The sequence below is a fragment of the Hippopotamus amphibius genome, chromosome 6 (assembly GCF_030028045.1).
Source record: "Hippopotamus amphibius kiboko isolate mHipAmp2 chromosome 6, mHipAmp2.hap2, whole genome shotgun sequence".
Taxonomy (NCBI): Eukaryota; Metazoa; Chordata; class Mammalia; order Artiodactyla; family Hippopotamidae; genus Hippopotamus; species Hippopotamus amphibius.
In genome coordinates, this window is record NC_080191.1 from 118,345,562 (window position 1) to 118,359,386 (window position 13,825).

At 50.2% G+C, this 13,825-nt stretch overlaps 1 protein-coding gene across 3 annotated transcripts in view; it reads right to left on the reverse strand.

Moving 5' to 3' along the window:
- DZIP1L (DAZ interacting zinc finger protein 1 like) overlaps positions 1-13,825 on the reverse strand; it is a 50,947-nt gene continuing 37,122 nt past the window's right edge. For 2 of the 3 annotated variants that reach the window (XM_057739420.1, XM_057739421.1), the window contains 5 exons: positions 12,408-12,600; positions 9,474-9,690; positions 8,875-9,062; positions 7,689-7,828; positions 1-6,105 (listed from right to left, as the gene is read on the reverse strand). In XM_057739420.1, the coding sequence (XP_057595403.1) occupies positions 5,944-6,105; positions 7,689-7,828; positions 8,875-9,062; positions 9,474-9,690; positions 12,408-12,600 (900 nt within the window). In that variant the 3' untranslated portion in view covers positions 1-5,943. The remainder of the gene's footprint in view (positions 6,106-7,688; positions 7,829-8,874; positions 9,063-9,473; positions 9,691-12,407; positions 12,601-13,825) is intronic. The other variant, XM_057739422.1, reaches the window with a different exon arrangement.

A 13,825-nucleotide genomic window follows, 5' to 3' on the forward strand; every position in this document is an offset into this window, starting at 1 on the left:
TATATAATAATACATATAATCAATACAGTTATATTTTTATATGTTAGCAATACATATATGTAAAATCAATATGAAGCAAATTAAATAATAAAAATGCTATCTCTAAAAATCAAAAGTAAAATGAAGAAGCAAACCGAATTATACACCCATTCAGTAACATAACCACAGAGAGAAACTACTGGAAGTGATTTGAAAGCAAAGTAATTTAACTGGGCATCCCTAGTGGGATACACCCTCAGGACCCAAAAACTCCAAAATATAATAGTAATAAATTTTAAACTGTTTTCAGTATTCATACTGTGAATAATAAAGTTGGTGTTGCTATTCTGAGACTGAGACTGTGCTGTTAAGACCCAAGACTCTCGGAGTGGAAGGAAAGAGATATAAGTAGGTATTAGATCAACGAAATAAAGTTAAAAACCCTGTAGTCCTGAATCCGAATGGGAAATATCAGTAGGAACTTATAATACATTTTCTTGCTTGTATTTCCTGTCTCTGTCCACTGAAAGGGCTTAGCAGTAACGACCAGACCAGTAGTAATCATCACCCCACTGCACCCTGATTGCAAATATCATTTCCCTCTAAAAGAAACCAGAATTCCCCCAGAGAAGTTACTAATTTCAGGTCTGAGGCAGGAAATGCATGCTATGAGCCTGGATCATCCTTCGTAACAGATAGCAAGGAGGCCATCAGGCTGTTAAGGTCATTCAAAAGGACCCAGGAACCAACAGGAAGAGTCACCCATCAGCCAAAGATGACAAGTTCAGCATCAATAAGAATAACAACTATAATCAATCTCAACAAATCAAATATATTGAAATGTATGAGTTCATATGGTTCCCATAAAGGATAGTAGGAAACCATCTCATTATTTTGCAAGGGAAAAGAATCAAACCCTTAGCTTCCTTAGTAGATAAGGTACCGTTTATATAGAACGGTATGAAGGCAACCAGACAGTTCTGTTTGGGGAATTTCTCCTTACAGACACTTTCCAGCTAGTCAATGCCAAAGGAATGATAGACCAATCACAATTTTGGAAATCCCTCATCAATAGATGGATTTAGGCAATGATCCTCAATATATCATCAACACTATAAAAAGAGGGAACCAGATGTTATGTGCCTCCTCCTGGAAGTGCACAGTGCCACCTAAGAAGTGTTTTGTCAACAAAGAATTGAAAAATCAAAAAAGTTGAACCTGATCAAGTATTTAGATCTAACTACAATTTACAGATAGTTCAGGGGAAAGAGGAATGCACTGAACACCATCACAGTAATGCAGTCAGCAAAATCCAGACCAGGGGAGTTCTCCACGGCAAACAACCAAACTTCTTTAGCAACAAAAAATAATAAAGATTGTGAGGGAAAAAAGGTAGGAGGGAGGGAAGGAAAGTGGAAATGGAATCTATGGATTAAAAGAGACTCAAACACGTAGGAAAAGAGAGGACATGTGAACCCATCAGATGTTGGGTGATGTTTAAAAGAAATTATTGACTTTTGTTTTAGTGGTGGTAGCATAGTGGTTTTTTTTAAAAGGAAGTATATTTTAGAGATACATATGGAAATATTTGTAGGTATATTATTATTCGGGAGGAGGTTGGCAAGAGGTTTGCAGGAAATGAGTCGTCACGTATTGATAATTGTTAAAACTAAGTGATGAGGACATCAAGGCCATTATACATTTTATTTATTTATTTATTTATTTATTGGCTGTGTTAGGTCTTTTTGTTGCTGCGTGCGGGCTTTCTCTAGTTGCGGTGAGAGGGGGCTACTGTTCATTGCGGTGCTCAGGCTTCTCACTGCAGTGGCTTCTTTTGTTGCAGAGCACGGGCTCTGGGTGCACGGGCTTCAGTAGCTGTGGCATGTGGGCTCAGCAGTTGTGGCACACGGGCTTAGTTGATCCACAGCATGTGGGATCCTCCCCAACCAGGGATCGAACCCGTGTCCTCTGCCCCTCAGACTCTTAACCACTGAGCCACGAGGGAAGTCCCCACATTCTATTTTTATATATGCTTGAAATGTTCCATAATAAAAAGAGAAAGAAAAAAAGCAACAAGGAAAAGTTAATCACATCAACTGACAAAAAAAGCACTAAGAATATAATCAGGCAATTTATAAAAGAAGAAATAGAAATAACTGATTAGAAAATGAAAAAAAAAATCCTGCCTCAGAAGAAAACTAAAAAATGTAAATTTTTTAAAACGTGAAGTTTCATTTTTCATCCATCACGTTGTCTAAACGTTTAAAGATGAATGATACCCCCTGGTGGCAAGGGAATGCGAAAAGGAGCATCCCAAACATTACACTCAGGTGGCTCAGGAGAGCGTTTATGAACCGAAAATCCCCCCAAATACACGGTGAGGAGTCAGGGCTTTAGAGCCAGCTGCTTACTGCAGACAGGACTCAAAGCAAGATTCTTAGCTGTCTCAGCGCCTAGTCCCAAAATGACTGTAATAGCAGCACCACCTCAAAGTGTTGCTGTAAGGTTCAGTCAGTGACTATTCATAAGAAACTTGGACCAGTGCCTGGCATATAGGGCTGGCTTTCATTACAATGCTGGTCCAGCAACCTCACGTCTAAGTACTTCTCAGGAAATCTTAATTAAGCACACAAAGATGTATATACACATTTGTTTATCATTCCATGATTCATCAAAGGCCCAAAGTAGAAATTCCTGGTTAAATAAATGTTTGTAATCTTTACCTTGTGATACTATGTGGCCATTAAATATAATTATGTTGATACATATGTATTGATGTAAGGACATTTGTAATCTATTCTCAAGAAGGAAAATCAAGTTAGAGAAAAATAAATACAGTTGAACTCTAGGAAGAAGACAAGTATTTTTTTAATCACTGCATGCTTACCTAGTAGTTGACTCTGGATTTGGGGGTTATTCAAATTTATTTTTCTTTTTGATTATCTGTGTTTTCTAATTTTCCTGCATCAATCTTATTGCTTGGATAACTTTTAAATAACTTACTATGTTACATATTGTGATGGTTAACTTGACTGGGCAAAGGGATGTCCAGATAGCTGGGAAACTATTATTTCTGGGTGTGTCTCTCAGGATGCTTCCAGAAGAGACTAGTATTTGAATCAGTAGAACTGAGTAAAGAAAATCCACCCTCACCAGCCTGGCTGGGCATCACCCAATCCACTGAGGGCCCAAATAGAATGAAAACACAGAGGAAGGAGAAAGGACAATTTAGTTCTCTCTTCTTGAGCTGGGACGTCCATCTTCTCCTGCCCTCGGGCCTTGCGGCTCCTGGTTTTTGGGCCCTCGCACTCCAGGACTGACACCAGAGGCTCTCCTGGTTCTCCAGCCTGCAGACAGCAGATCAGGGGACTTCTTGGGGCCTCCATAACTACATGAGCCAATTCCTATAATAAAATTTCCTCTTCTATGTATCTTTACCTACATCTGTACCTCTATCTATATATCCTACTGCTTGTGTCAGAGACTGACTAACACGTTATGTTCCAAAGCTCTTGTAAATCTTGCCCCAATTTTTTTAATGTATTTGACAGTGGGGAGGAGTAAACAGCATACGAATGCAAAGCTCATATGTTAGTCTCCAAAGTAGATAGAAAAACAGATTTGGAAACATAGAACTTAATAATGAACACTCAGGAACAGAGTCATTCTTCACTGGTGACTATCCCCAGCATGTGTGAGCACGTGCAAAACACACGGGCACGCACATCTAGTTCACTTGGGGCCCCCTGAAAGCAGAGCCTAAGGCCAGGACTTGGGTACAGGTTAATTTATTTCAGAGATGCTCCCAAGAAGCGGAAGTGAGAGAGAAAAATGAAACCAGAGGGAGAAAGGCCAATAAAGGGTGTGTTAATAAGTTGTAACTGCTGGAGGCACCCGGGATTCACTCCCCCTGGGGACTTTGAGAAACTGTAGAAGTAACCTGAGAATTGTCCCACCAAAGCACAGAAAGGCTGGAGCAATTACTCACCAACTCCCACTCTACCCAGGGTGCAGGCTGTCCTGGTAGAGTCAGCCCTCCGGCACTTTCAGGCTGTATCTGCAAGTAGCCTGTGTAACCTCCCACATCACAGACAACCCTGAGGCCAAAAAGCAGAAATCCCAGAGCACACTGTGATGTGAGGGCTGGCATCGGTAGTACACTCAGAGCTACAGAAAACCAGAATGTAACAAGGGACCCCACAAGCATCTTTTTACACCTCCCTTGCCCAAAACCTGTGAATAGGAAAGCATGAATTTGTTGGCAGAATCCTGAGAGAGGGACAAACGCCTCCCACTCCCCAGTCACTGTTCCTTCCCCTCCTCACACCACCACGGGGATCATGGTTGTACCCAATCTCAGTTGTTCAAAGGTATGAGATCCACAAAGGGAATTTACTCCCCAGCAGCTAGCAGTGGGCTGGCCCCAAGTCCCCCAAAAGCCCTTCATAAGCTGTGCTCTGGCCTCACTGAACAGCCTGGCATCATGATACCCCCGCCTTCTTCGGCCCAGATCCCCTTTGCCCACTGCAATGCCTTTCTTCCTCACTTCTCCTGGTTCCTCCTGCTAGAACGTCAGGGCTTAGCCCACGTATCAGGACCACCCAGAGGTCAAATGAAGCCTCGATGGAGGGCTGGGGAGGGGAAGAGACCAAGGTAGTGGGGAGAGACAGATGAGGCAAGGTTGGCCATGAGTTGATAACGGCTGAGGCTGGGTGTTGGGGACGTGGGCTCATCACACTATTCCCTCCACGCGTGAGGCCCGGAGACACACGGCTGGGTTTCCCTACAGGGAAAACAACGGCCGTTCGGTAAGGTCTCACTCTCCTGGGTGCCCCAGCCATGGCTGAGCCGGTCGGAGCACGAGGTCCTGGCCATTCCTGCCTGGTAGGGACTCCCTGGTGGGCCGTGCCTGCTCTGGAGCTCCCACTGGGTTGGCGGAGATGTCAGCTGCGTGGCGGTCTGGGGCTCCCCCTGCCTGTTCCTGCTCTCCCTCCTCTCACAGGGGTCAGACTTTCATTGCACCTGAGCGCTTTGGGGGCCTTTCACAGATGTGCCTCCCCAATAAACCGCTTGCACTCCTACCCCCACCTTGGCACCTGCATCCCGAAGGTCCTAAACGAACACAGTTGGCGTACAGAGGGCGCCGGCCCCCGCCAAAGCTCCAAAAACAAGGGAGCAGTACCAGAGAGTGATAAACATCGTGCTGTATTTAAAGCTTTACATATAATAAACTAATGCTCTTCACATTTAAACAATATATTCTAGTTATATATATATATAAAACCTAACTTTAGAAATAATACCAAAAATGTAATTTGTGATCCTTTGGGGACACAAGGCCCCAGCCAAGCAGCCCCCTCCCCTCCCCCCCACGAGCAGGCCCTGCCGGACATCAGCTCTGGGAAGCTCTCCAAGGCCACCCCGGGCTGCCTCAGGAGGCTACATCTGTGTGTCCACAGCCTCCTGACCTCTGTCACAGGTTACAGCCCTGTGCTTTCTGCCCCCCACCTCTGCCTGTACCCCAGCTCGGCAGTGAGAGGCTGGAGGACCTCAGCCAATGGCTTTGGGTCAATCACTGAATGACTGACTCAGGCATAAGTCCCCAAAAAGACCCTATAAAAGACCCATCTCTACAGGGTTCCCGCAGGTTTACAAAACACTCCAGAGTAGAGACCACCTGTCTCCCTTCAGTCTGGAGTGAACGTGGCAGTGGAGGAAGGATGCCGCTTTGAGGTCCTGTTACAACCTTTCTCAAGTCCTGGGACCCGGGGGCGCTGCCAGGGCTCCTCACAGGGGGCGGGAGAGATCATATGCGTTTTCTGCTCTGCTTCTCTCCAGGGGAGAAGACCTCTCGGTTACTGGTGAAGACAAGAGGCCCAGCAGCCCAGTCTGCTGGGGTGGACCCTGAGCCGGCCCCGCCCAGCTGGGCGCCAAGGCTGGTCCTTGGGCCGCCAGGCTCCGGGCTCAGCAGCCAGGGACCCTGGACTGACTGGGGCTCCAAGAGCTGGCACCAATCTTCTCTGGGAGCTTCGAGCGAGACACGGGCTTTGGCTTCTCTCTCTGGTTCAGGTCCTGGGGGAGATCTTCCAAGGAAGAGATCTCCAAGTCACTCTCATCTTCAGAAAGCTGCAGGGAGGGGAGGAGGAGAAGAAAATGCATCTGACCAGGGAGGATGGACGTGCAGGATGGACATGGGGACAAAATGCAGATTTGGAAGAAAGCAGGAGGGAGATGCTTCTCCTCCTGCCTCCTCATTTCTGGCTTTGAGCACCTGCTTCAGAGACCTCGGGTAACAGCAATGCAGACTCCCCTGAAATTTCACTGGCCATACCAAGGCAAGCTCCTTGGAGAGGCCTGTAGCCGATCAGGTTTCTTCTGTTGTAATTTAAACTTTGTCCCCCCACAGTGACGGATCTGGAAGCCCAAAGCCTCAGCTTCTCTCAATTCCTGAGCTGATGCACCAGGGGCTAAAGCGCCCACCCCACCTGCCACAGACGGCTTGTCTAGGGCCTGGGAAACACTCTGACCACGGAGCATGAGGGGAACTCCAAGTGCCAGAAATCCTTCGGCCAGGAAAGGGTCTGGGCTGGGACCAAGGGCCCAGGAATGTTCTAGACCCACAGTCACCCCCGCAGAGCTCTCAGTGCCCAGGCCATTCACGTGGACTGGAAGGCCAACCAATCAGAAACCACCGGGGGCCCGGGGCAGCGAGCAGGCTCTGGGCAGCACCTCAACCTGCTTAGGGCTGCTGGTGCTCTCTCCCAATATGGGAAAAGGGATGAACATGTCTTTAATCATGCAGACTCATTGCTCACAAACACACATGAGCTGCATTATAAACCAAACATATTAGGTACTACAAGGTGGGTGTCTGGGGTTAGGGGCAGGGAGGCCAGGGAGGACCAAGAAGTGATGGCCCACTACGTCTGAATTCTAGGGCAACAGCGTAGGTCATCCCAGTACGTACCTTTTGATTGAGAGAGGAGTGTAAAGTAACAAGAGCTCGACATGTTTCTGCCTAAGAAATTAGGGAAGTTGTTCCTTTGGAGGGGGCGGGGGGAGCAGTGAGGAGGACATCCTAACAGGAACGGTCTGGGAGGATGAGCCCCTGAGCTCTGAGCCTGACGGCAGCTGGAGCCTGAGAGAGGCAAGGCCATCGAGACATTCTTAGTGATGAGAGATGGCCTTGAATGTCTGCAACAAAGGTGTCTACATATCCCCACGTGTGCATGGCCTACTCTGAGGTGCTGTGTGATGCTACTCCAGCCTCCCACCCTGTGGAGCAGTCTGCTCTGCTCACAGCCTCGCACTGGGGTCCTCGGCCACTGAAGCAGGGGGAGGGGTTGGTCGTGGGATGAGCGGAGAGAGCCGCTACGGCAGGAAGCCAGGCACGGAGCCGGGTCCAGACTCCATCGGAAGCGGGAAGCGGGAGCGTGCGTGGCCAGTAGACACAACCCACTGAGCAGTTGTTCGTATAATAAACCACAGATCTTTTTACTGCTAACAAGGACACAAACAACAAGCACGGGAAAGTGTCCATGTCTCCACCCGTGCAGGGGCAGAGGGAACAGTGAGGTCACCTGCAGTGTCGCACCAGGGCCCAGGTTGACATGCATCGGATTCTCCCTCAGCCCCCGCCCCAGGCCCCCAAAACTCGGAGCTGGCTCTGTAGGGAACTGCAGGGCAGCCTCCGAGGTCCTACACCCTACCTGGGGCTTCCCTCCTGGCACGGCAGCCCTCTGTGGCCCGGCTTTGGGCATTGAGAACAGACTGACCCCTCCAGCAGGCTTCTTGGCCGGAGCCTCCAGCTGCTTCTCGAGGTTTCTGACCATCGACTGCACCAGTGTTCCTGGAAGGCAACCAGGGGGAGAAGCCCGGAGTATGAAAGCATCACCCTCATGGGTCACATCCAGGCTTTGGTGTGGATAAAGGGAGTGGGGAGAAGGGTCAGGAGGAAGAAGGAAAGGCAGAAACAGTAAAAGAGGAGCACGGAGAGACAGGCCCAGGCCAGCACGTGCCAGGATAAGAGGCGTGGAACACCCTGAAAGTGCACTGGGCCCTGAAGGACACAGCTGGGTACAAAGGCTTAGGAAGCTGCCCTTCCCTCTCCCTGCTCAGCTGGTACACGAGCTGCGAGGCTAACGTGCAGTTCCTCCTCCAGCATCTTCACAGGGAAACGAAGAAATATCAATATAAATTAGCACAGGAGGGCTGCGGGCCAGACAGGCTTTCTGTGAACTCCGTGCAGGAAGGAGGCTGAGCAGTGACTACATTATCAAGGTGGGAAAGCAAGGTGGATGTCCAGACCTCAGGACTGGCCAAGAAGCAGGGAGTTAGGCACGGCCCTCCAGGGTCCAAATGTCTGGGGGCCTGAGCAGAGGTCCAGAGCTATGACAGCCCTTGGCTCATTGATTCACTAAAAAACTGTCTGTTAAGGGCCTCCTGTCCTACTGTGTACCTCACCCCTCATTACTCATCTTGTCCAGTACCTCATTTTACAACAAAGGAACCGAAACCCTCCACACAAGCACACACAGGCAGCAAGTGACAGAGCCCGAAGTATGTCCGAGGACTCCAAACTCCCGGTTTCTAGATGTTTACACCCTATTATCCTGCCTGGCAGGTCATCGTTACTTCTCCAGAGACCTGGTTCTGGTGGATTCTGATGGACTGACATCCTTGGAAAACACGCTGTGGACAAGACGAAGTACTACAGAATCCACGGACACTGTGGACTCGGCAGATAGACCTGGGCTTACACCCCAGCGCTTCCACTTACTGACTTTGGAAAGACAAAACTCTAAGTTCCATGTTCTCTAACCTCTGGCTAGAAAATGCAACTGAACCCAGAAGCTACAAGCCTCGATAATAGTTTCATAAGAAAACCTTCCTCACCTGAGGAAGCCAGCCCATCTGAGCCCTTGCCAGGGGGCTGGGCGCTTCCCTCCGAGGTCTCGGTGTCAGACCAGTCCCAGTCATCCTGCGGCCGGGGCCCCATCCTTGAAGGAACTCTCGGGCGCTGCAGGGACGCACGAGGCCCAGCATCTCCCTCCGAGTCCTCTTCAGAACTGAACGGGGGCGTACTGCAGAGGAGGAGAAGAAATGAGGGGTGCGTGGGCCAGGAGGAAGATGTTTAAAGACACATGTCACCACGTGTCCAGAGCCAGCCCTGCTCCCTCCCTGGGCCCAGATGCCAGCCAGGAGTCATCCAGAGAGTGGCAGCCACACCAGCTCCTCCGTTAGGAGATGAGGACTCAACCCCTCCAGGGTGGCCACTGGGGCTTGGGGACGAGTGCGTAAGGGGAGGGGAGGTTTGCCCTGGCCGGGGGCAAAGGACCCCAGTCTCTTCATGGGAGCTCGGGTTGGACCCCCCTTGAGATCCCTCCTGTTTACTTCTCTCTGTGCCCCTCAGCTGTCTGCAGAAGCCTGTGTGGGGCCCGGGACAGGGCGGAAGCCACACCACAGACCCGGTGACAGTGTGGAGCCCGGCTCACCTCAGCCCAGGCCCCGGGGAAGCAGGGGTGCTGGAGGGTCCCTGCGCTCTGGAGCGAGGAGTGGGGGTGGGCCCCGGGGCCAGGCCGGGGCCGTGGCTGCCGCGGCTCTGAAGAGTTGTCACAGGGGGCTCTGCCGGCTTGGGTGGCAATGCCACATGCAGGGTCCTCGCCTTTGGCTGGGCCTTTTTGGTGACCAGTGGGTTCTGCTGGCTTTTGGCTAGAAACACAGATAAGAACGAGTTGCAGAGCACACCCATCTGGGCCCTCAAGCCCGGGAGGATGCAGAAAGAGGCTCCAACACACTGGAAACGGACAGGTCACTCTGTGCAGTGTACCGTAATAACCACAGCAGCTTTAATAACCTCCCCCACCCCAAGTGAACTGCTGCTGGCCACACCTGGGGCTGGAACCCACGGTTTCATCAGAGACCAGGAGAGCAGCTGGTGTTCCAGGGTCATGTCATCACTCCAGGAGACCCGCGGGAGGCAGCAGGTCTGAAGAGCGGTCCAGCATGTCTGCAGCTCACCGCCCACACAATCCCAGAAGCTGACCTCTCTATCCAACCCAAGTAGCTGCTGCTGGGATGCAGGCAGCCTTGCAGGAAGGCCCTGCTGCCACAAGAGGGCGCTGCAGGACCAACTGTGCCATCAGGATCTGCACACCCTCCTCCCAGAACTCAGCTTGTGGCAGGAGTGCTTAAGGCTGGTGATTAGACCCAGTCCCTCCCTCTTGCAAATCACAACGAGGCAGGGGGAGGAGGGGTGTTGCAGGATGGGCAATCTTTTTATGAAAAGAGAAGAGGAGAGAAAGTGCATCACAGGAGTCTGAGTAAGTACTGTTTCATGAAACTTACAGGTGTGGACTGAGCCACAGCATACAATGCATTTCTTACTATAGTTCAAAGTCAAAGACGTTTGAAATGCACTGCTCTCAGAGAATGCATTTACACTGAAGTGGGCCTTCTAGGAAAGAGTAACTGAGGGAGGGTGACCTTGCTGAGGGAAAAGAACAACAACAATAGCTCCAGTTACTGTGCACAGACCAAGCTCCGCACTTTACGTCCAATGTCCATTTAGCCCCAGACGGGCTTCCAGAGATTCAGGAACTTGCTCAAGACCCACGATTCCATGGGAGTCAGCGACAAATGTAAACCCAGGCCATCAGTCGCCCCAAAGCTAAGGCTCTTGCCAGTGCCTTGGCTACATCCCGCAGCTCTGCCCCAAAACAAAAGAGACACAACCTGAGCAGAGACGGGAGGCGAGCATTCGTACAGCACTCGTGGGGCCTGGAAAGAGAATACGTGGGCGCAGAGCTGGAAGGAGGCCTATGAGATGCCAAGAGAACAGTGCTCATCTCATAGGTCAGTGATGGGCCCTGGAGAAGGCAGGACCCACGGCCAGGGAAGGGGAGACAGATGGTGGGGGCAGAGGAGGTCCCCACTCCAGGCTTCAGGAGCACAGGCACAAGTGCTGGAGGGGAGGCTGGCATCTGCAAGAGCAAGACACCTTTCTCTTCTCTTGGAAACCAGGACTCAGAGGGGGCCTCCACTCCCCCTGGGGGCTTGTCCCCTCTCCTCTGAGCTGCCACAGCCTGCACTTGGCCCCGTCGCATCACCCAGCCCTGACTGGCTTCCAGCTGAGGGGGCAGGCCCTGGCTCAGATCAACTGCAGTAAATGCTGCACGAAATTAAACGAATTAGGAATAAGTGAGCATTTAAGGCAGAGGGCTTATGTGAAAGGCAGGTTAGCAACCAGGACAGTACCCTTCTCTCTGAGATTTCTGTGCAAGACTAAACACTATCCTTTCCTTAGAGATTTGAAGGCCAGAAGTTTAAACCAAACACTACAGAGTTACCCAGATCACTGACACAATTTTTACCATATTCTCATACCAACTGTCCTGTTCTCTAACATTTTTATATAAAATGATAACACTTTTAAACATAAAGTACCCACATTATACCTATCCAAGTAATAATTTCCATGAGCTCTCAGGATTGCTATGTTAGTAATATTTTTCCAATGTACATGAAGAAAAATAAAGATTAAATCTTAAAATTATTGATTCATGTACCAACTAAAACCATCCCTCATACCCCCTAGAGATATGCGGACCACACTCTGGAAACTTCCTTTGCATAAAGAGATGAGGTTGGATCTGCCAGGACAGGAGATAGCAGACGTGACCTTCCTCTGGCCACACATGTCCATGACCGAAAGGAGCTGGGGCATCACCCTGCATGTTGATCTGGGAACCCTCTAGAAATGGGGGGCTCCTGATCCAAAGAACACAATTCCCTTGCTCCCTAAGTTCCTTGAGGACAGAGACCAGAGAGTCCTCGCCCACATACTTCAGTCCTCCACAAGAACCCCAGGGCCTTTCCCTGCCACATCCCCCAGGGACAAAGCAGCGGCTGGACCTGGCCCAGGGAACGAGTCAGGGCTGAGGATTTGTCCGCCTGCTGAACTGGCCGCCTCTCACGCCCTCCCACTACCGCAGAGCCGCGTATTCATTCACTGATCCCTGCCTCCACCAGCAGCCCCTGCGCTGGCATGCCTGGTTTATAGAGCCAGAAGGGAAATAGGCTGCTCTCTGTTGGAGCAAAGTTCAGCTTGTGGTCCAAGCAAGTAAAACAGTGCAGGACCAAGCTGCTGAGGGAGGCAGTGTGTCTGAGCAGGGACAGTTTGGGGCTGACCACAGCTCTGGCTCTGGGTCTCCTCTGCTTCCCTGAGGGACCCTGGCACCCACCCCACCCCACCCCTAGACTCTGTTTTTCCAACAGAGGACTTCTGGACTCAGCCACCTGGGAGGACCTTATCATCTGGCCCTTCACAGCAATGCCCTGATATGGACAGGGATTATGCCCTCCTCATATGCAAACAAGCCTGTTCACTCCCAGGTCACAGCCCCTAGCAAGCCCACCGGCCAGCTCACCTGGAGCCTTGCCGTCTGGCTGGGACACCGGGGCCCTGTTCCTTTGTCTCTCCTTCACTCTCCTGGTGGCTACCTTGATGAACTTCTCCCGCAGATTCAGAAATTCAGAAAACCTCCCCGCCTTCTGCTCCCGCTGGGCTCTCAGAAGGGACTCCATGTGTCTGAAGGTCTGAGCAGGGATTCCATTTGCATCCTGGAAGACAAAGAGGTTCCCTTTGGAGATAGGCTCCCCTTCTCCTTCCCTAAGCCTCTCAAACCTACTGCTGGCCTGGGATTCACTGGGATCAGCGCTGGTGCTTCTGGGAGAGGATGAGCTGAGCATCAGAGCAGGGCAGGCAGGCTGCTGAAAGCATGGTGGGCTAGGGCTCAGGAGCCCCGGCAAAGCACACATAGCAGCTAGAAGCTACACACAGTTCCACAGACACCAAGCACATGGGCTGAGACGGGACATGCCTTTCCACCACCTGACTGAATCCTACAGCGGAGAGACCACGGCTTGCTCCTTTTTGTACCCCAGGCACTATCGTTATGCCAGACACACTGTCCTCCGTCAACGGCTAACAAGGACTGAAAGCATCAACTGCAAAAAAAATAAAGCAAGGCACCCTTCCAACACCTATGGGAAGTTGCCTGGGCTTTAGACATCCACCCAGAGCCCATGAGGAATCATTTAAGATTAGAAAGAAATGTTTTAATCAAGTCTGAACATAGAGCCAAAGTGAGGTTGAGCAGCAGTTGAAAACAGTCAGTGATGAGGGGGCATCCTTGCTAAATTAAAGCTACGGATCTGGTGTTTTTTTCTTATTTTACTCTATACACACAGTATTCTCAATGATGTGACAGCTGCTTTGATAACAAGGTGTGTTTTTTTAATAACAGATGTCACCCATGCCTTTACTGCTAATATGCATACTCTGGTTGAACACGAGCATGAGGGAACAATAGTGTGCAAACACTAATTTGTACAAGACAGAGCTTTCAGAGCCCGCTCCACCCACAACCACCTGCTGAGTGGGCGTGGCCATGCATGCCACCGATGATGGACACGTCACCTAAGGGACCCCCTACAAAGGCCAGATTGAGCCAATTAAATTCCTTCTGTCAGAAATGGAGACACTGTACTTTGGGGCACATATAGTCCCATTGTCTAGAAGAAGATGAAACATCTTGTCTGCTAGTTTCACTGAGACTGTATCCAATGGGAGAGGAGTAATTTGTCAAAGTAATATCCACATATTGTCCACTCAATGTCCACCATAACACCTGGACCTTCAAACTAAGTCACATCCCCTTATTATTCACTCCTCTAGCATCCAATATTTCTCTTGTAGAGTATTTCTCACAATGGTAAGTTATTAAATTTCTGGACAATCATTACTTAATACGAGTTCCCTACCATTTGTAAACTCCATAAAAAA